General features: G+C 44.3%; 1 protein-coding gene across 1 annotated transcript in view; it reads right to left on the minus strand.

Annotated features, from left to right (window-relative positions):
• Window positions 1–23,283, minus strand: part of USH2A (usherin) — a 474,416-nt gene that overhangs the window by 245,954 nt on the left and 205,179 nt on the right. The window contains 5 exon segments of the mRNA XM_054576584.1: window positions 2,489–2,650; window positions 4,595–4,708; window positions 18,519–18,716; window positions 21,293–21,373; window positions 21,511–21,714. Coding sequence (XP_054432559.1) covers window positions 2,489–2,650; window positions 4,595–4,708; window positions 18,519–18,716; window positions 21,293–21,373; window positions 21,511–21,714 — 759 coding nt within the window.

Consider the following 23,283-nt stretch of genomic DNA (forward strand, 5'->3'; position numbering starts at 1 on the left):
CCTGTCTCCCTTCCAGAGTTGTTCTTGGGGAAAATAAAATATGTGTTCAATAAGGAGAAAGTATCAAGATTAAAAGGATGCACTTTGGGGCCAAACAGACCGAGGTTTAAATCGGTACCTCTAGGTCCTGATCAGAATTTCTGGACCTCTCCTGGCCTCAGGTTTACTATCTGTAACGTCAGAACAACCACATACAACTTTGAACCCCACTATGACGTCTGCAGCCTAGTTCCTCTCCATAGTGACCAACACTGCAGTCCCAACTTGCTTGGTGTCTTTCGCCAACTGGACATGAGAGCAGTAAGAAATATACTTGCCTGTGAGAAGCCAAAAAGGCTACAGAGAAGAAAGCTGAGTGATAGGGAGATATAATTTCTAAAAACCCACAAAAGAAGGAAAACCACTAAAGGACCTGTTCCCTTTGTATCTAGAGAAGATGGCTATGCACACTATGAAAATATTCCACTCTCTGTATTTGGGGCATTTTGTTGTTCTAATCCACTATGAGAATATTAGCGATGACCTTTCATTGCAGATACCACAACCATGTGATTCTTTTGACGATGTAAACAAAATACAGAATCAGTGTTCTTTTGTATGTAGTATTGGAAATCAGTGTGAATTCTGGCCTCTGCTCTTCCCCCCATGGCTCTTTTTGTGGCTTTGCACAGCGTCACCTCAGGGCATTCTGTGCATCTCGGAAATGTTCGCGCCCCCCAGCTTGAGTCTTCCATCAGCTGTGCCACTATCCTGTGGACTGGGTTTGCACTGGGATCTACCCAGGGAAGGGATCTTAGTTTCTTTTTGTCTAGTTGCTACCTTTCTAGCCATCTCTACTGTACTGCTTTTTCTTTCTCGCCGTACTACTGTTCCCGCCAACTCCCCTTTGCTAGCGTCTTTTTGTTCCCAGCAGTCACCTGACTTCATCTGTTCATTTACTCAACACTGTTTCTTCTATACTCACTCCACGAGGGGCCCTGGAGATGGAAAAATAAGCAAGGCAGATATGGCTGCCTCCTTAGGCCCCGTACGGTGTAGCAGGGAAAATGGAAAAGGAAACAGCAGCCTTATTCAAGACAATGCAAACCAAACGAGGCGGGCGCAAAGGCATGTGGTGCGCACACGGGGGCACCCCCAACTCCCGCCTGGGCCGTCAGCGAAGTCTTCTCAGGGGAAGCCTCCGTGCCGGACCACCTGCACGGCGGCACATGCAGGTCTGAAAGCCATGCCTTGTGTCTTAATTATCAATACATGGACAAAGTTCATTCCATGCTACGTTTTCATTTCTTCTGAAGTAATTTCTGGTTTACAGTTTTTAGTTAAAATAATGCCTTCAGATAGTGTCAGGGCATGATTAATCTGTTCTTTTAGTTTCTCTCACATACTCTGCTTTTAACAGGCAATAACGATTGTCGTTCTTTTTACTAAGGGCTAAGAACATTCTAGGTGTTTTACACATACTAGCTCTAGGTCCTTTGAAAATCTTGAAAATTGTGGTTATTTGCATTTTACAGGCTCAGAAACTAAGCCTCAGAGATGTTAAATAACACCTGCTGAAGACCGCACCCGCTTCATCATAGCCCGAACGGTTGAGTTGGAATCCAAGTCCACCCTTCACAGGCTGTGTGACCTTGATGGAGCTATTTAATATTCTGATGCCTCAATTTCTTCATTTGTAAAATGGGGGTAATGACAATATCTAGTTTATAGCATAAGCATTACAGCATTCTCTCCAACCATAATGAGTAAAATAGAAAAGCAACTGCTCTGTCCTTCGAAGGTTCTCAGAAAACTGAAAATCCTGAGAGTGCAGTTGGATGAATGCTGTAACCCTGTCCCCCAGCATGTGCATGTGTGTCCCCTTGAAATCACAAGGCCCAAGAGAGAGGGGAGGGGCAATGTCCCACTCAGTCCCTGCTACAGCCTCGTACCTGGTGTTAGTGGGAAGGAGTGAATACACGAATAATTCACCCTGCCTCTGACTGTAACTGGTGGTGGCCTTTTGTGGAGAATTTAGTATCATTAGGACTCAGTTGTTTTTTTTTAATCAACACTTGGTCAACGATGTCTCACCTCATAATCAAATACAGTGTATAAAATACTATGAAATATATAACCCCATACTGAACATACAAATGTTATATTATACAAATGCTATTTTATTTAACACATATAAATACGTATATATTTATTTATAAATATAAATATATTTATAAATAAATATATATAGCAGGCACGCCTCCCCATTTTTTTTCTCAGCTTTGGCTTCCCCAGAAATGTAATATAACCACAATAGTCATGGAACTTTTTTGGCTTAGCAGGAGACACAGATAATTAACACATAATTTTAAAACCGTGTTCTCAGATAACGATCCATTATTGCTATCCAAAATACACACACACACACGCTCTAGTTTTCAATTATATATTATATATACATATTCTCATATAAACTGTAATTATTTACTGGTATGTACAGAAGTCTTACCTGTGACTGTGTGGTTCTCTCCACTGCCTGAATAGACGAGCATCCCATCCATATACAAAGAGTACTGCGTTATAACACCATTCGGTTTTTTGGGTGGATTCCAGGAGAGAAATAAAGAATTGGGAAGGGACTTGGCTACTGGTGGCTGAACCTCTTGTGGGGCTGTGGGGGAAAAAGAAAGATTTATAGAGTCTAATTTTGGTTTACTTTTCTAATTCAAACTTTTCAGACTCAAACCAATAAATCATGGAGTAAACCTGAAATCCCAGGCACGGAAACGTTCCTGGTTCGCGGGCAGCTTGTCAGTAATTGCTTCAGGAATGGCACTAAATAACTGTTCTGAATTTATGAGAATTTGCATCAATGATGGATGGGAAGGACCGACACAGTTCACTTGACTGACGCGTTCCCTCATCAAAAGTGTTATTAACCCATAATCTCTACTTGGGGGCTATGGCAGCTGAAGGGAATTAAACAGAGAGTGCCTACCCTCCGGGAGCTTTTCATCTAAGATGGGCCGTGCTGGTGTGAGTGTGTAAGAGATATTTTAAAAAGTATGCATAACCATAGCAGTAGCCACAAAGAGGCAAATAATTAAAAATATACAAAAACTATGCTGTGTACAAGTCTTTTTTGTTTGTTTGTTTTTTAAAGAGCCTATTCCTTTTTTGGCTTGGTCCATGAATTGGAGTCATAGGAACAGTTTTTAAAAGGTGATCCTAAATACACCTACCATTTGGTAAATTGACAGTAAGTTTAAAGAAAATCTAGAATTTGGGAATTCCTTACATACTGGAAAGGACATGATGAAACAGACGAGTAGAAACCTTTCTGGCGTATGGCTGTGACATAGATTTGAAGGGTGCCAGGCAAAACCTGGACAGAGGCTGGAGTGGACAGAGAGGAAATCATGCGAGAGAAGACAGTCTGCCCCATCCTGAAGCCGGGCGCGGTGCTTGCAAAGGGTGCTGATCATGCGCCCCAGGAGAAGCAATGCCACGCTAAGAAAAACAGCTCTTCCCAGCAGACTGGACAGAGAGAACACTGCGCACACGCTGAGGATGGCCACCAAGGGTGTAGTTCAGGGGAGGTGGTCTGGTGAGGTTGGGCGCAAAGCACAAAGAATAAAGGGAGACAGGAAGGATATCACAAACTCCTTTATTCTGCCACGGTGTCACCAATATGGGCATCGTCCTTCTCTTGCACATCGTCTATGCAAGCGGCCCCTGCTAAGTGACCAAAAAGAAGGGCTGAGAAGAAGAGGGAGAAAGGGGATGGGTGGCTACTGAGAAAAGGAGAGACACTCTTTTCCCGTCAAGATGAAGTGTGCAGGCCCCTAAGTAACTCTACAACCAGAGAGTAAAAGAGACACGCACCCCCTCTCACCTGGGAGAGATCGGAAGTGACAAGGCTTCCAACGTCTTGAGAGCTGTTGCTCTTCGGAGTGATGCGTTCTGATGCTTGGGCAAAGCTTTCACTTTGGAGTGCTAAAACATGTTCCCTTTCTCACTGGCTTCTTAGCATATGCATTCTGAAGCGTTACACACTAACAGTGCGTAAGTTCCACGCACGACAAAAGTGAGATGGAAGTCGGCAGGAACCGAGCGGTGGTTAACATGGCCTCGGCTGGCAGCCGGAGGCTCCATCATACTGAAGCAATTGTTGTCCGTGCTGGTGTTTAGCAGTTAAAGGAGACCATGGAAATCAACCGTTTGGTTCTCAATTTCATACGGAGCCATACAATCAATTCTTTTTAGTCAGACTGTCTCTAGATTTACTTCTGAGCCATAGTAAAATGAGGAAGCTTTCATTAATCTTTCAGATGCTTCATATTAATGACAAGGCTCTTGCATGAACAATGTAACAGCAATTAAAAAGCCCATCAATCTGCATTACAGCTATTAAAGATGCATGTCATTAAAGGGTATGGAGTTTGATTCATTTTCGCACACCCCCCAAAAATGGAGCAATTATGGCCTGGCGATGCACTTTGTCATCAAATTAGGTTGGGGTTTTCCAGCAAATGGCCTTGCAGCATTTAGCTCTTCTCCTATTTTATTATTCATGACTGAAATGTGGAAGTCAAGACCTTTGAAATTACTTTACCTTCTTGTGGAGTAGAGATGTTCAACGCCTGCGAGCTCTCCACACAGCCAGCCAGGGTGCAAGCAGTCAGGGTTACCGCGTAGGCTGTGAAGGGGCGCAGGCCTGTCAACACGCCTGGAAGCGGAGGGGAGAGAGGAGGTTTGCATGTTCCCTGTAAGCTGCTATAAAGACTATCATGGGGGGGCTATGGGTGTGTGTGTGTGAGAGAGAGAGAGAGAGAAACAAAAACATATGCCTCTTTAATTCATGTTCCTGCCTGCGTGCTCACTGCAGAAGGGAGTAACTAGTAAAACAAATGTGAGACCAACTTATTGTTAAGACAGCCCCAAACCGCATTCGCCAAATGTGTTTCTCAAAACATGAGCGCCCTGGGATGCTTCCCCGGTAACATGCTGGCTGGGGGAGCGCGTCCAGAGTTCAGGAAGCAGAGCCCAGCATGTCTGATCTTGAAGGTGCATGCTGTCCCATTCGAGGGCCCTGGGCCTCCCACAGAAACAAACCTCTCTCACTGTCTTTAACCCAGCATCTTTCAATCTTATGTAACGAGAGTCCTTTGTATGCAGCGTCTATTAACACACTTTAGGAAATACGCTCCCAAGACTGGCTTCATTATTTTAACGGTAGGACACACATATGCAAACTGTTTATGTTGTAGCTAACAAAAATGCAAATCAACATAGTTGAACAATTAGCAAATTAGATAATTATGCTTTTGTACTTCTACTCTCAAAAATTATTAGTTAATTTAATTAAGACACCTGCCCTCAACAGAAGTATTGCACATGAAAAGTGCTGAATTAACCTGGCTTGGCGGTAGATACATACGATTTGTTCAGCAATTACAAGTACCCACAGAAATGAAAACTCATTTTGTTTATTGGTCTTCGTAATCAAGGCAGAAACTATTTAGTTAATGCTGGGCATTAAAGAAGTATCAAAAATATAATTCGTCCACCAGTGTTTTTCACTGCAGAAGTTTCCAGAGCTGTCTTCAATTCTAACCACAAAGACTGTCATCATTCTTACATAAAAATAACCCCACTCATGGTATCCTTTTATGGAGTGAGCCTTCAATAGCCTGGAGAATGCCGTTGTTTTAACGTGCCAATACAGGTGACAGCTTGAATCATCCATACATACATTTTAACATGCGCGTTGCCCTAGTCTCCCTCCCCAAGAGGTAATTCTAAAAATTAAAAGAGCAAAGACCACAGCCACTGTTTGCGTTGGCACCCCTGGCTCTCTGCCCTCTGCCCCTGGTGCTGCCATGTCTTCCTTCCGGCGGCTCCCAAGGCCACTCTGGGTACCGAACCCTCTCTGCTGCCCTTGGCAGCACAGTTTTAGCTGACGACCAAGGAAGACAGCAAGCCAGCAAGCTAGTCCGCAAGCACGTGTGTCCCTCAGGCCAAGTTCAGTGGTCTCTGGTTTCACGAGCCCCCGCCACGCTGTAACCTCCTGCTTCCCCTCGTTCCTGCTCCTGCGATCGCCATTTCCCTTTGAATCTCCAAGACTATGGCGCCCATTCTGAGCCCAGCTCCTTTTAGGTTTCCTCCCACTAAACATCTTAAATGAAAGCTTACACGATCTCATTTGCATCCTCACCGTAGGCTGGTGAAGATGTCAAGAAGAACAAAGATGCTCGGGCGAGACTGGCTGGGCTCATGTGCCAATTCTGGTACTGATTTGTCCCATGGGACCCAGCAAGCAGTCCAGACCCCTGTGACTTAGTTTCCTCACCTGTAAATAGACGGTAATAGTACCTATCTTGAAGGAGAGGCACCACAAGCCTCATCCGTGAGATGGGGATAAAATCCTATCTACCTGAAAGTGTTACCATCAAGATGAGTGAGTTTAGGGATATAATGTGCCCAACACAGAAAGTTCTGGCATTGATTCACGTCAGTCCAAGCTGTGTATGTATCGCGACACAGTTCCGCCTGTACTGTGCTCCTAAATGCTGTAAACGCCGGCTCCAGGAACTCTTCCTCCGCCCTCATCTTCCTGCACTCACCAGGCTTTGCCACCCTCCCCGTCCGAGTTCCTGAGCTGCCCTTCTAAACTGTTGAGATCTTTCTTTCCTTGACCTGACAGATCCATCTTCCTCTCAGAGCTCTTGAAATAGCTTCTGTTCTGCAAGTTGGGGTCTTCCAGCCTCTTTAAACACTTGCTTTTATTAGCTTACCAAGGCTCAACTCTCAATGATCTCATTATAGCAACAGGCTTTCCCTGTCTCCCCAGAGCTCTGGTTCTGTGTTTCGCCCTGAGGGCCACGCGCTCTCCCCGGACGTCCCACTGGTATTTCACTCTCAACATTCAATCCAGACCCGACACCCAAAACTCTTTCGTAAGCCTCGTCTTTCCATTTCTTAACGCCTCCATCATGACCCAAAAATCCAGGCTCAAAACTAAGCTAAGATAGATTCTAGGCATTTTACCCTCGGAAACCTTTGACATTTGTCAGATCTTTCCTATTGTCCAGTAGAAATCTACAAGGGTTTACATAAAACAACATGCATGTCTGAATTGTTTAATGCCATCCTAACAGGAAGTAAATCAGCCCACAGAGAATGAAAGCACCCTACAGAGAGAAAAAAAAGAAGTGTTGGCGTATGAGATTGGTTTCTTTTGTTCATCACTTCATCTATGTGGCATTTGTGAAAAGCATCACCTCTCATACATGGGCATGACTCAGCTGAAGCCCAGGACGACTGTCCGAAAACACACAGTGGTGTATACAGATCAGTGCTCTGAAACGCTTTTAGTATGGAGACACATAATATTATCATTGAGAAACATTATAAAAGCAGTCCCATCATTTTGAAATTTTGAAAACTGGCTTTAAAAAAATGCCTTATGCTGAGACTCTTCTCATTTTTTTCCAAATCACAGCTGCCAAGAATGGTGTCAGTGCAAACTTTAAGAAGGACCATGCCAATCCAGACGCTGTGTTCCCATTCACAAACGGTCTTCAGCATCTCCTTCAACCTTCCTTGACTTCACGGAGGAGTCACTGCATGTGTATGTGTATCATGAATTCCTTTGCTAACTTATTCCTCCTGAAAGGACCTTTGAAAACAGGCTATACCCCTCTCATCAAACTGGCTTTCTTTAGCTGTGCACCTTGGTGGAGGAGTTCACCAAATTGTATTTTGTAGACAAATCCTGAAGTTCTTAAAGAAATTTCCTGAGAGGACCTATCGATAGATATCTTTCAGACCATTTATCAAAGTACTCACATTCCTTACTTGTTTCAAGGCAGGTGAAACAACAATACATGCTGAGAAATGAAAGCTGCAAAATGGGGGGCGGGGAGGAGGAAGCTGATGTTTTGGTTCTTGCCAACTTTGAGTCCCAGGTGGAAAGTTTTGGGTAGTTAGTAAAACACTCTTTCAAAAATGCGTAGTGCTTTCTGAGGCTGAGACAGCACTTTTTTCTTATTTCCAGTGGAGATCTGGTTTATAATGTTGTGTGTCAGAGCCAAGATTCATCGACTCATCAGAATGATCGTCCCTAAACACATATTAGTTTTATCTGTTTTTGTAAGAGGAGCAGTATAATGACCGAGCGTTTTCTCTCTTGTCAGGATGCAAGGAACAACTGCGGCAGGGGAAGAAATTAGTCAACTAAACAACCAACCTACAATGAATCAGAAAAATGAGAAAGTCACCCCACTGTTTGGGATGCGCGGATTGTCCCTTTTGTTTCCTAGCATGGGATATTTAGCAGGGTGGGTTAAAGTTGATGCTTATAAAAGTTCTGCAACTGCCAAAGGAAGAGAGCATGAATATCCTTTCCAAGAGTAAGTAAGATAGCCCTTCTTGGACATATGCCTACATATCGCTGAGTGATCGACCCACTGGCCTTGTTTTAAGAGGCAGAATCACACTTACATTATATACTCTCCAGGAAAAATAAAGTAGTACTAGTATGAAAATACATCATCATCAAAAAGTATTTATCAACTTTTCTTCTGTGTACTTCTGGGAAGGGTGACTTGGAATATAAGTGATCTCTAGAAGGTTTCTAATCTAAAAACATATTAGAACTAGGAGGACTGAAGGGATAATGACAACACATAGATTAGTACATAAAGCCAAACACCTGCATATATTTGAAAAACAAGGCATTTATAAGATCCAACTCCCCAATCCAAGATGATAGGAGATCTGTACTTAAAGACAAAAAGAAAAAGAAGATAACCATTGAAAAGCACATTTTAGTAGATATTAAAAAATACTGAAAAGTATATAGTGTGACATAGTAATAAAAGAATCCCAGGCTAAAAAAAATTATGGCATACATTCTGTGTACACAGAAACCCAAGAAGAGAATGTAAGGTGGTCTCCCTTTAGGGCACTTGGGGTGTTTGCAATAAAGGAGAACATTCTAACAGCTTGAAGTTTAAGGCTGGATTGGATATAAATCTCTCTTTTTGGGACACATCACAGAGGAGACTTCTCCCCTTGAACCTGGGACTGTCCCTGCCTCCAGACAGGCCTGATGAACTCTCCAATGCCCTTTCAGTCCCCAGACACTGTGACACGAGAAAATGGCCCACCCTACCAGTCCCTTTTGATAATGGAAGAGGGTGAGTTGAAGAAACATTCAATAAGCACGGGGTAGGCATTATTGATGTCTTAAAAGTGTGAGTATCCCATGAAACACAGCAGCTTCAGTCTCCCGATTAGCATCCTTGGCACTGGCAGGACCAGAACCCTCAGGGCTAAGCGATAATGCATTTTGCATTAATGCTTAACATTGAGAAATCCTGACGTGCCACACCAAGGGAGTTTGAAGGAAAGTTAAGTATATTCCCTTCAACTTTCAGGCCTGTGGGCCCTGGTGAGCACAGAGAGGCCAAGCTGAAATGGGGACAAGGACTCGATTTAAGGGGTGGGAGTGCATCGCAGGAGGAAGTTTAGGAGCCTTATCCTGGAGAACCTTGGAATTTTAAAGCCCTTCACAATGACTTGGGGGGAACTCCTTGAATGCAAAGGATATGTCACTTTACTTCTTTATTTGTCCTATTTTCTAGCAGCTATTACGGTTATTTACCAAAAGTACACGCTTGATGTTTGACCGAAGAATGACAATTTTTCACCCTCTTACCTTTCCTCAGCTGTCTCCCTCACTATAAAAAACCCCTCCCCCTCCCTCCCTTCTCCAGGGAGCTAGCAAAGTACCGGATATTGTTTCTTTGGACCAAGAAGATGAATATTTCTGTGTTTTTTTCCCCGCCTTTGCTCTCACCTCGTTTCAAAGGAGCTGAAGAGAAATATTATTTATTGGAGGCATCCTGACTAACCTAAGAGAACATCGCTGTGGAGCTGGCACCATCTGTGGGGACCCCCGTGCCCATGACAGGGACATGCATGTGGAGAGGCAGCAAGACAGCAGCGGGGCCAGCTCTGATGCTGACATTCTACCGTAGACTCCTGCAACTAAAGGCAGACTCTCTACATGCTCTTCCTGGAAACCCAGCCTGAGACACACAGCAAAGCAGCACCTTTCAAAAAGCCCAAAGTCTTTGGAGCAGAAAAGGGGTCTCTGCTTCTGTGTACACACTTGAGCAGGCTCCACCCCCTCAGCCCACCCCCAGCTGCCAACCTAGGTGCTTGGCCAGCATCCACTGTAATCTGTTCTCCTTCATTATGTTAATCTGTGGGCGGAAAGATTTCTGTCATCTTTGAATCGCTTGTACGGCAACGGTAAACACCTTGGCCTGCCTGTAATTGGACAGGTGTCTGCTTTGATGTCACCCAGCTTTTAATTCAATTAAAAAACTAGCCGCTCTGCTCTCATTACCCACTCATTTTCCGTTGCACTTTGAGTCTGGCGGCGAAATCCCCATGCACAGCAATCGCCTACCCCGGGCCCAGGGTCTAGGGTAGGCTCGCAAAGATCACGCACAGTATTTCAAACGGACTCACCAATCCAAGGGTATTTTCATGTCATCAAAGGCATCTGCCATAATATGGAGACTCTGTGTTCTCCCTCCCTTCCCCCCTCTCTCTCTGTCTCTCTGTCTTCCTTTTACATTTTATACTATCTAAACGGTGTCTTCTACCTACTGGCCAGTAGTAATTAGCAGCAGTCACAGTAAACAGAAAAACTGTTTCCAGCTTCCTCTCCCCAGGGCTTTGCTTCATCTCCAGAGAACTCATCAGAGTACAATGGTCTTATTTATTTGCTGGCATTTCACATTTGGATCAAGACAGCGAGGTGGGCAGGAGCAGGCATTTATTAAGAGGGCCATCTGGTGAAGGGTACCACACAGGAAGAGCTGCCACGGCTACCTGGGGACATAACAGGAGAACCCACTCTTTAAAAGAAAGCCGGCCAGGGGAGGAGAGGCAAAAGAGAAGGAGCCCTTTGTGGCTCCGGCTTCTGCGGCAGCACTGATAAATTCTAATGTGTAAGTCTACATCTCAGGATATGTTCTGAGTTGCAAACCAATCCAGGATGTGGATTAGAGAGAGTAAATCAATCCAACACGCTCTGCTTTCTGCCCACTTAAAGGAACCTCGGAAAATAAATTAAAGTTCTAACACAGACATTTTGACACAGTGACCCCATGAAACTGAATAATGACATTTGTTAAATATGGATGAAAATTTAACGGTCTAGCAGAGATCTGGAAACACGTCGAGGAGGCTTCTCCCTGGATCTTAGTAGCCCAGGAGGGCGGCATTGGTTTTTCTTGTGTTTCTGGTAATATTTTAGGTGAAAATAAGGATCCCTGATATTTAGAATACAAGACTCAATTTTCATTTTTAGCAAAAGGTGGAACTCTAAATGCACTTACTTCAAACCTAAGGCAATCCTTTGAAAACTCTAAAAACAATTTTTGTTCTACATTTAAATTCCTTCAAATGGACTTTCTGACATTTAAAATTCTAGGAAGGAGTGAAGCAAATCATGTATCTTGGATCAAAGACTAAACAGATTTTGATGCTTACAAATATGAAAAAAAATTTTTTTTCTTACACTCCTTTTTCTTTGTATAATACAGAGTCTAGTCCCAATCTTAAAGAATGGTTTAAACAATGACTTTAATTGAGCTTGAAGCATTTTCCAGTTAAGACTCCCCTAGCAGGCTGACATCTGACCTCGCACTTGTAATCCATGCCTTTGTGGCGGGGACCCCAGAGTCCCTGTCATGGCCATTCTAATTTTCCTACAGGTTTGAAGGACCCACTCATGTTAACTCTTTCTCTGACTCAAAGGGCTGACACTGAAGTCATCAGAACTCTCCAGAAAAAGACTAGACTCAAGTAATCAAGGAGGCAGGTGAGGAGCCAGGAGGAAAAGGAAGAAAATGAGTAGCTCCCTGCTGCTGAGAGACCTGATCCCCTGCATGGAAGGGGAAGCTGATGGGCAGAGCAGGAAACGCGTTGCTGGGGTCCGGCAGCGGAGCCGAGGGCAGACACCGTCTCCTGACTCCACGGTTGCTGGCTCTGCCATCATCGACTGAAGCCCAGTTCTCCAAGAAGAAAAGGGACCAGTTGAAGAAACATTACTAAAAATAACAGCATGCTTTCTTATAGCATGTAGTTCATTTAAAATACCTTAAAATAAGTTAAAAGATGCAAATCTATTACTAAAACCTACTGTGCACAAACAGAAAGTAGCATGTTTATCTCCCATAATGAGCAAGTACACGAGCCTATAATATTCCCTTACAAAACAACTGATTCATAAGAAATGCTGTTTATGTCAGTGTATGGGTGTTGTTGTTGACTGTAACACTGGACTTTTACATGTTAATGTATAATATTTTTGATTAGTTCCAAATGCAATACAAATATTAAAAGGTCCTAAAAGTTGGAAAACAAACTTTGAAGTGATTGTTCCTTTCTTTAAGATCAAATCTGACAGGTAATCATGAAGTATTTATATCAAATACTATAGCAGTATAAACACACCTAGTTGAAGACGACTATACAGCAAAATTTACATACACGTATTACCATCATTTTTGGTACAACATGTTACCAAAAAGAAATCTACATCCTTCACTGCAAATTATTATTTCATATTATAAAACAAATAACTTCTAAAAAGCTCTATCTGAAGATTTCACAATGTAAAAGTAGTTCAGGCACATTATGTATTCAGGAGAGCTAGACAAAGCTATTAACTCATCAACACTGCATTACCTAATGAAATTCTTCTACATTAGCTAAGCAGGAACATTACATCATTTCTATTTTTATTATTTATGTCATAGGCTATATTTTTGTCCTGTGAATTTTTCAGACCAATTTCTTTCAAGATTTACATTTAAAGAAAGAGTTTGTCATAAACTACAAATATGTAATATTAATTTATGAAGTACTATAAAAATGGCAGACTTCCTCAAAATTCACTTTTTAATACTATCATCAAAATGAATTTTTGAAATTCACTTCTGATGTTTGCCTACTGTGGTAGAGATCACTAAGTACCCTCTTTTATACAGTAGATTCTCTCCTTCCTCTACAGCAAAAAAAAAAAAAAAAAATTAAAGCTGGGCAAATGGTCACTTTGAGTAAAGACATTTCCCAGAATTTCCTGCAGCTAGGAATAACCATATGTCTAAGTTCTGACCACAGAAAATAACCAGGGGTGGAAGAATAACTCCTGAAATATGTCTTCAAAGCGAATGTGCGTTATCTTGCTTCGGCCATTCCTTCTTTCTGCTGGATGGAATCCAGACTGAATGGCTGAGCTCACGCAGCCATGCTGGCCCATGAGGCAGAAACCCCGGCCCCATGGATGGCACAGCAATGAGATGAAATGGGTGCGCCTCCGGGCCTGTGACCATGGTATCCCACACTGACTAACTGACCGTCTACTACCAGAGGGAGAAAAAGTGACTCTTCCTTAAGTCACTGTTATTTTGGGTTCTCAGTCTCTCAGTAGAAATTAAAAATGAAAAACTCATCTACACGCTTTCCCTGGAATAAAAATTTAATATTTTATATAATATTACACGTTACTGAGAATGCCTGGACTATATTTTGGTGGTGTAAAAGAAGGTTGCTTATTATGTGCATTTTAGCATAATTAAAAAAAAAAACAAAAACAGCAACAACAACAAAAAGACTGCCACGGTGGGATCACTAGCCCGACACAGAGGCACCTTTCAGAAGGACTGTCCCTAACAGCAGGAGCGCTGCTGACGGGGGCCCCCATGTCTTCACCGCCCTAGTCCCCCTCACGGAGCTCAGGCGCCAGGAAGGAGGGAGAGGCGGGACCGACAAACGGGGGAAACCGAGCCCCGCAGGTAAAAAGGGCGCCTCTCCACTGGCCACTCCTCTCGCCCTGCCGTTCCCAGGGCGTGGCCCACGGACCTTCTGCAGGAGAACCAGCTAGGACACTCGTAATAGGCAGAGGTCTAACCCAGGCCCAGACACGCAGGAGCAGGAATCTGCATTCCTAAGCAACTCAGGACTCGCCTCATGACCCATACAGTCGAGAATCACTAATTATTACCACTAGCTGTGGAAGAGAAAGAAAAATGAGACACATATTCAGTATGTAACCCATTTGCTTCTGTAGAAGATGAGCAACTACTGCATATGCAGGTTGAGCTAGTTTTCAAGAAAAAGCTGGGTTAGAAACTAGAATATCTTTCTTTTTCTATATAAATTTAGATTTCTTTGGTTATCTGATAGATTGTTATTGGTTCTTTTGCTAAATTACAGGGAATAATAACTATTATTATTATCCATTATTCTATTTTGAGAAAGGAATAGAACTCCCTAGTCTTTAGCTCAATGTAATGCAATAATAAAATTGAGAGAATACAGTCTCTGTAACAGTGATATCCCTAGCACTACAAACAGTGATGAAAAGTTTACATGTTTAAACACCTTAAGGAAAAAAAGAGGAAAAAAATATCGCATGCGTGCACATTCTTGAGAGAACCTCATAGCCCACTGCCAGGTCCCGCCGTGAGCAGCCCCGGTGCCAGGCACAGGCCAGGGCCGACTCTCTGGGAGCAGCCCCGCATGTTAACAGGGCTGGAGGGAGAAACGGCCGCCGCGAGCAGTTAATCGGCGGCCTTTGCAGGAAGCCTGAAGACACACTGGGGCGGGAACTGCAGGCCCTCCTGCCCTGGCGCTGCGGCTGCGGAAACAGACCTGCAGGAACTCCCTGCGCCCGAACCCTGGCCCGGCGGGGCGTCGAGCCGGACACTGCGGCCCCCGGGGGCCTGTGAGCTCATGAGAGGGGCTGTTAACGCTTGGACTCTCCCTGCTTCTGGGGCTTCCCTCACTGAGTCCTCTGATAGGCAAATTCATCAGTGGGAAATATTCCATCTCACTATTCCAGCCACCCAGTTACCGTAGTTAATATTCATTTTTTCCTTCTGTTTGCCTTCTGCATTTTGTAAGCGCGACCATCACGTATTACTTCTTCCCAGTTATCATTGCACTTATTTTTCGTGTATGGTTTTCCTGTGCTCATTTTCTCTACACATTACAGCATTTTACCCTTTTTCTATGGACAACTAACATGGTTTGTCCTACATTTCCAAGTCTCCATTGGGAGGCCGAGGCTGCCGTAAGAATTTCTGGGTAAACAGGCTTCATCACTGGTCAGCACCCCCTCCTTACCAGCGTTTCCCAACGCTGGCTTTACACTGAAAAAATACCCAAATGACAACACCCAGGCTACCATCCGGTCCAAAAACTGAAACCGTCTGCAGGTGGTCCCAGGAACCAGTGTTTCTGAAAGCTCCTGGGAGCTGGGTGTGCACCACAGTGGAGAACTACTACCTTACAGGCATCCCAGTGTAACAACCAAGGTTTATAAACACCTACAAAGACGGCACAAAGACCAATGGATGCTTGGAGGAGAGCCTCAGGCAAAAGGAGTCTGAACCTGCGTCCAAAGTGTTTGTGAGGTCTTAGCAGCACTCCTTCTTGAAATACCGAAAAAGAGGAAGCTGCACGTTCACCTGTTGACCCCATCGTTACCCCAGGGGAGGTCTTTATTAACCACAAGGTGTCCCGTGAAATAATTTGAAAATGACTGAATTTTGTTGAGCAAACCCAGGTCTGGTGACAAACTTCGGGATGGGACAACTGAACTCTACAGGCGGCGGGCGGGTGGGGGGATGGGGGGGCTGAATTTAGCTCGATGGGGGTGCTGGGATGCATTTAGCTCGAGGAAAGCCATCTGTAACCCAAGCTACAGAGCACTGCCATGCTCTGGGGAGGATTTAATTCAGAAAACCCGTACATTTAAAAATCAGCAGTTTCCTACTATGCATAAGATCTAAAAAACTTGGAATCCATTACACGAGAGAGAAGGTACATGTCAAACAAAAGAGATGAAAACTGAAAATACTGAGAGGGAGGCAGTAATCAAAACAAGCTGGATGAGATGAGGAACAAATGCAAATTATGTAAAAGACATAGAAAAACATTTTAAATTATCTTAAAAGGCTCAAAGGGTAGATTCAACAGTGCAAATTTAAGAAAAATGAAAGGGAAAAAATTGTGAAACAATGATCTAGAATGCAGAGATTAAATAACATAAAGATAATTCATTGGGCATTTATTACGTGCCCATTTCTGAGCAAAATATTTAGGGAATTTATTTTTTACCTATGTCTTTAAATTTGCCTGAGAATATACAGCTAACAAGGGATACAGCTATAGCTTGAACGTAGACTGATTTGACTCTACAAGCTGTGTTCTGGACTACTAAAATAAAAACTGGGAAGAAATAGACAATATGGAAAACTTATTTCTCACTGGAAGTAATGATCCTATAAACAACTTCAACCTTTCTAAGCCAAAAAAAGACCCAAATTTGAAGGAAAGAGTTGCTCTATAACAAGAAAACAAGCAAATGTATTTTCTGATATATTTCTGAACTTAATTGGCAAAGAACCCAATGTGAACCAATAAAGCGAAATTGTGCATCCAATATCATCACTGTTTCATTGAAAAAACAAACCCAAATAAATACCACTCTAATGACCACAATTAAGCATTACAATTTCAACAAAAGTTACCAATGAAATGCTAATGGAACATTACTTAGAACACCAAGGGCAACGCTGCTCATGAACAAGTCCCTGTTACCCTCTCTCAGCACCTGGTCAACTCAACCGCCCGGGACACAGCCGCTACTCGGGGATCTCCACACTCCTCACTCCTCCACCAGATGCCGCCCTCAGGCCCTCTACCTTCCCACCCCTCCCCTCTCACTCCCTGGTATTCCTGTCTCTTTACTGTCTAAGTCTCTGACTTTGGAGAATTATTCAAGCTGGCTTTGGTGCCTCTCAATTCATGGCCCGCCTCCCATACCCTGATTCTGCGCAACAGAAGCCCACCTGAGAATACTAGAATCCTCCAGAATCTTTACGGCTGCCTTCCACATCTGCCCTTGCCTACTTGCTTCACAACTCTGAACCACTGCAGTGGGGAGAGCGCAAACCCATCAGTGACATCCCTGAAAAGTCACAAGAGTTGGGACCAGAGGATTTTATTTTTGATAGGATAAGGAAAGCTCTGTAAAAGCAGGAAGAGACAGAGAGAAAATCAAAAAATAAAAATGAAAAGAATGGTGACGGCAGATGTCTATTATATGCTGAAGATTATTTTAAATGCTTTAGCATGTATCAATTCACTTAAACCCTAATAATAATCCTATCAGTTAGAAGAATACTGTTAGCGTATACGCTTGGTTGTAAGAAAGTGATAGAAATCCCATATGGTAGATTCAAGTTTCTTCTCTGGTGTTTAAGAGGATGAACTATAAATATCCACCGAGTGGGATGAGGAAGGGAGGTTAGGTTAGCTTTTAGATAGTTTGGAAAATATAAAATATTTAATATGAAGAAGGAGCTTATGACAGAAATGGGGTAGGTTTTGTGTCATCACCAAGTGCTCACCTGGAAAACGCAGATTGAGAATTTTCAGTGATAAACTTTTACTTTTAGCCCCTAGCCCACTTGGCTACCATGGGCAGCCTGGACGAAGTCAAACTGTGGACAACATCAGGGTGAATTTTTATCGGGTGGTTAAAATGAAGACGAAGCAAGTAAAGATATGAGTTTAAAAAAAAATGTTTTGATATACTTGAGCTGTAGAGTCTAAACAGCCTAAAAAAGGAAGTAAGGACTAGAGACGGGGGTGGACCAAGAGAAATGCCAGAAAGATAATTAAGGCTACTCTAAAATCCATGGGATTTTACAAAAGTTACAAAATTCATTGATAGAGGGGAAAAAAAAATTTCTATCAGCTTTTTTGATGCATTTTACTTTTTTTGGTCAAAAGCTTCAATTCGACTTTTCCATTTAAAGGTGCTTTATAAACTGCTGTGAAGCTACAAACTGCTGCCTTACTACCTGCGTTCACGAGTTTGAGTCGGGGGCGTGTGTGGTGTGCATGAGTCTAACCCACTCCAACAGGGCCGCACGGTAGGCCGCCTGTGAGAAACCGACCCACTGGTACACCCGTCAAACTCCTGGCGCTCTGATGCTCCTCCACCTGGACATGATTAAGTTTAATCAACAATTTTACAATAAGCGATAGTGTTGCGAGCTTGGGCCGGCCCCAAGGAGTAAACTTCTGTGTGGCGGCATAGGTGAGCTGCTGATGCACGTGCGCGCGGGATCACTAGAGGTGCCAAGAGAGTCTGAAGGGGTACAATCACCTGGGAACTAGCCTTTCTGGGATAGAGAGACTAGCAACCCTGTAATGAAACTGTGCGTAAAAGCCATGATATTATAGAATTCTTCTTTTGCTCTGAGGTGGATACAGGCTCCCATCTCATTAGATGGTTCCTGTTTTTAATCAGGCAAAAATTGATGAATAATTAATAGATCTGTGCGGGGGGGGGACGGACCTTGAAGGCTGCTTTTACTTAACATCAAACAAAAAGAAAATGAGTGAGATTTACTCTGATAAGGCATCGCCGTTACCTGTGCGGGCGTTGGCGTTGACAAGCTCCAACGTGGCAGCGGGCGTGCGGCGTGGGCGGGGGATGCCCCCCTCCTGGTAGGCTCTCAGGAGGTACTTCTCAATGACACCTCTCACCGCAACGGGTTCATCCCAGGTCACGTCCACGCTGTGCCCATTTATGCCGCGGACTCCGGAGGGAGGCGGCATGCTCCGTGGAGCTGCGCAAGGATGAAAGAGAAAATAGGGAAGAGGGCTGTGCTGAGAAGACTACGGCCCCATTCTTCACTTTTAATGGCCGCCGTAAATCAGACTCAACCATTAGCATAAATACAATTTATTAGAGTTGTAACTTTTCAGCATTGATTTAATATGACTGCACATCTTGAGCCATTCGGTTTAAGTGGTATTTCAAAACCATCAAAACTCCATCGACAGAACGTTCTTTCAAGTCTAGTCCAGGTTTTCCCAAAATATTTAATGTAGCCGACATGTTTTAAACATCACTCATAAAGAAGGAGGTGGATGGTGGGCAGAGAACAAGCTCAAACGATGTAATGATGGACCCCTTCGAAGCAAGATAATTAGTGTGTTATTATACACAGTGGTTTGACACTTTTATATCTTCAATGTGTTAGCCAAAAAATATCACAAATGTGATGGCATTGTTCTTGAACACCTGATCTCATTCTCCAAATTCAATCGTTTTCATATTAATTTTACAAAATCAAAATTCTATCAGCTATGATTTACCGATACATCGCAAAACGCTTTCCCAGGTTAGAGAAGATTGTGCCTCGAGGTCCAACACAATCACTTTCCAGGGCGCTTTCTTCAGAGCATCACAAAACACTAACACGCAACGAGGACGTTTAAAGCAACTGCACACCCTCACTTACAAGCTGTGCCCCACTATTTTAAAAATCCATACCTTTAACTAGTTCTTACATAATCCCAAGGGGCTGAGGAGTAGAAACTCCATCGCGGTTGACGGCACGGGGACCCTGAGAAAACGCCCAAGGAAGCCCCTGGCGGGATGATGGGTGGCGGGCCTGCTCTGGCTGCTCGCGGGCGCTGGGGCCCGGGTGCTGGAGGGGTGCTCCGTTTCCCCACATCAGATGCCCCCCAGGTCGGACCTGACTGTTCAGACCAGCGAGATAGGACAGCTTCCCGGGAAACAATGGGAGCACAAAGGATGAGGGGAAGCCCCCAGGAGGACAGCCAGTGTCTCTGCAGGTAGAACACCGTGGGCGCCCGTGGACAGCCTGTGGGCCGAGCGGCCCAGTTGCCAGTACAGGGACAGCGGCAACGATGCTGATTTTATTAGTTCTGAAATGTGGTACGGGGCAGAGTACAGGACTGGCTAACAGATGGTCTTCTCATAGGGGACAGAGCAAAACTGACTCAAAAATAATTAAATAGTGCAATTATTCTCCCACCCCTGGGAGCATGTAGCTGCTCAGTGTTGTGGTCAGATTGTAAATATGAATTTATGGCTTAAGCCTTTGTGGTCAGATCATTGTTATAAATGCAGAGCCCTATTTGCAGCCTTTCTCAGCGGTCTTCAAAATGGAGGCTACTAAGCTATGTAAGCAATGCACTTTCTACATACCTGTTTACTGAATTAAACTGAATGCAGGCTTTATAGTGTATCAGTTAACAAAGCAGAGGCGTGTGAAATAGGCCAGAGGACAAGCCGGCAACAAATGCACGGTTTATATCAGAGCTCGCTCCAAGTGCTGAAGTTGAATAATAACATTTGAAGAGAACATTCAATTCATTGTCTTGCCTACAAACGTGATAATTTAAGTCATCCTGGAAAAGTGTCAAGCTGTCCTGTTCTGGAAAATCGGAGAGGCAGAGATCTTTGAAAATTATTGTTAGTAGCTCATCTTGGAATTTAATTATATTTTACATTAACAAGATTCTGCAAAAGATGCCTGGGTTAGAAACCCATTGTTGATAAAACGTAAGAGAGAATATCTTAGTGAAGAACATATCTTTAGATGAATTGTAACTTGCTAAGGACACAGGATAAGAGATTTAAGTGGCAATCATGGAAATGTATTTGCCTTTCTGACAGATATTTGACCCAAAAGGTTAGAAGGGTACGGATTCCCCAAACTTTTTGTGATGAATGCCTTCCTGTGATGACATTCTGTAAAAAGACGTTTTGGTCACTGTCAGAAGCTCAATGCATTTACAAATCAGTTGCCTGAGACGAGTATTCTATCTAGCTCCTAGTTGTCTCCCTGCTAACTCAAAAAAATTAGACCAATCAGCAACTTCTATCCTGGGAGATGTCATTCTAAGATCCTAAAGTCAACACCATGGCAGACATCTGTCATGATGGGGTACAAGACACGTGCCTCCAACCAGGGCACAGGTTTCATGCTCCTTCTGCAGCATAGAGGCAAGGGGCCGCCACCCCCACTTAACGGTGATCCCGACTGTAGCTTCCTGGAGTCTCTGCTGTCCATGAAGGCCTCCTGACCTTGGCTCTATTCCTGTAGATACAGGCCCATTAAATCCCTAAAACCATGTGCAACTTCTTTCTGCATCCTCAGCGGTAAGAATCAAGCCTGGGCCAATACTTATTAAATGCTTGAAAAATCAAAAGCACTGATTTGAGCCATCGGCAGATGCATCTGCCAGCCAAGGCATCTCTGTCACAAGCCTGCAAACATACCCCTTGCTTCAGAGTGAGGGCCTTGCCCTTTCTTCACCTGCACAGACATGGACGCACAAACGCATGCATGTATGGGCACAGATATGTTTGAAGATAAAGGATACTTACCTGCTCCTGTGGTTCGTCCCCGACTCCAATCACTACGGACAGAACCGCCTTCGTGTGAGGCTATCACTCGATACAGGTATTCTTCGGTGGAAAGGAGGTGGAGAAGGAGTAAAATGTCAGTCACACAGACGAGCCGTGGGCCTGGGTGGGGGCGGGAGGGTGGGGGAGGGCCCACGGTGCAGGCGTGCAGCGGCCCACACCGAGTGCCTCTGTGTTACCTGTGAAAGGCTGGAGGCCATGCTCACGAACGCGCTGCCCTCCTCCCTGGTACACGAGGATGGAGTCGTTTCCCCTGCAGTTAACGGCACTGTCACTTGACAGGCACCCGTCCAGATTGACTCTGACAGCACCGCTGGACACAGACGCCAAGTGAACGGCAGCACCCCGTGCAAACGCCACCTCCTTCACGCAGCCCCCGAAACCTGGCAATGGTGAGAGACCGCATCACGCGGCGGGCCGGGGCCACTCGTGACCGTCGCTCCTGTCCTCTGCGGCGCGTTTTCATGGGGAGGGGGTGCTTTTGATAGCAATTTTTAAACTTTCAAGTCTCCTTTGGGAAATCCTTGATGCCTCCTCTTGCTTTTTATCAGGCTAAGTTGTCACAAGGAAATAATTGTGTTATTTTGAAAAAAAAATAAGCTGATGAGTATAATTCAACTGACTTCTATTCATCTGAAAGTGTTTCTTACACACATTTTCTCACTGCGTATATGCCACAGGGACAACAGTTAGGCAATTCCACATTATGGCAGGGGGTATTCGCATACCCACAATTCTAACAAACGGAATTCCCTACAGAAGTCCAGGTTTATGGGTCAAAAAATAAATATTTGAAGTAGAAAAATTATTCAACAAGATCACTGGGGAAACAGGCCCTTAGAGGATATTACGCAGGATAACAGGTGGGCGAGTAGAGCTTCAAAATACCCTAGAATCCTGCAACACTGCCATGAACTCCGCAGTCATCACTTCAGGGGCACAGAACTAAGTGCCAGTCGCAGCCACAGACAGAGGGGCTGCGGCTGTGCGTGGCCACTGTCATGGAGCTCCAGAACCGGGAGTCCATGAAGCGGTGCTGCAGTGGGGTTTATGTTAGCACGGCCAGGACTGAGCGCGGCAAGGGCAACACCTGAGGTGTTGTTAGATGTGCCGTCGGCACGGCTGACTCTAGCATGACCGTGGTGCAGCTCAGGCCTGTGAGCTTGAACACAGAACACAGAGGAAACGGATGGGGAAGGCCATGGGGCAGCCGGCCAGCCGGCCAGCCAGCCAGCCAGCCAGCCAGGGACGCACAGCGGCTCTGATCCCACGCTAGTCTGTGTCAACAGAGATCGGCCTCACGAGGTCTGGCAGTCAGTCCTCTGCTCAGAAAACTGCGCAAAGTGGTAGAAGAGGAAATGGGCAGATTGCGTTTGGGACTGTTGTAGTCTGCGTGCGCGCGCGCACTCACGCACACTCTGGACAAAGCTCTGTCAAGTTCAAAAGGCCCTGAGCATGTGATTAGGTCTTTCCAGGATTAAGGCGCCTCAACAGAAAGTAGAAATAAAACATCAAGCAAATGCTGAACAGTAAAATAATGTAATAGTAACAGCGACCATACTGTTCTCTTCAGCATTTATATGTCTTCTTATGTCTCCAAACACATTCAGTAGCAGCCTCTTTCCTTTTAAAAGCCTTTGCTATTATCTGCCTTCTTTTAGGCCCGACCAATCAATACCACTAGTCTATCCTGAACACACAGTAGACACTCAATAAGTTGGGTGAATTGAACTAAAAGGAATGAAGCTCAACAAAGCATCTGCTTGAATATTCAAAAGCTAAGAATTCTAATTTCTTCACCAGTAACCTTCCGACGGCATGGAGCTGAATCGCCTAACTTCTCTGTACCCTGTCTACCAACAAAACACCGACGGTGGACAGGCAGCTTTGGCAAACACCGAGGTGCTGCTGTGAGAAGCGTCTCGCTCCTGTGTAAGGGGCATGGAGCTGCA

The sequence above is a fragment of the Pteronotus mesoamericanus genome, unplaced genomic scaffold, assembly GCF_021234165.1.
Source record: "Pteronotus mesoamericanus isolate MK-2021 breed Mesoamerican mustached bat unplaced genomic scaffold, CSHL_Meso_final contig_347, whole genome shotgun sequence".
Lineage (NCBI taxonomy): Eukaryota > Metazoa > Chordata > Mammalia > Chiroptera > Mormoopidae > Pteronotus > Pteronotus mesoamericanus.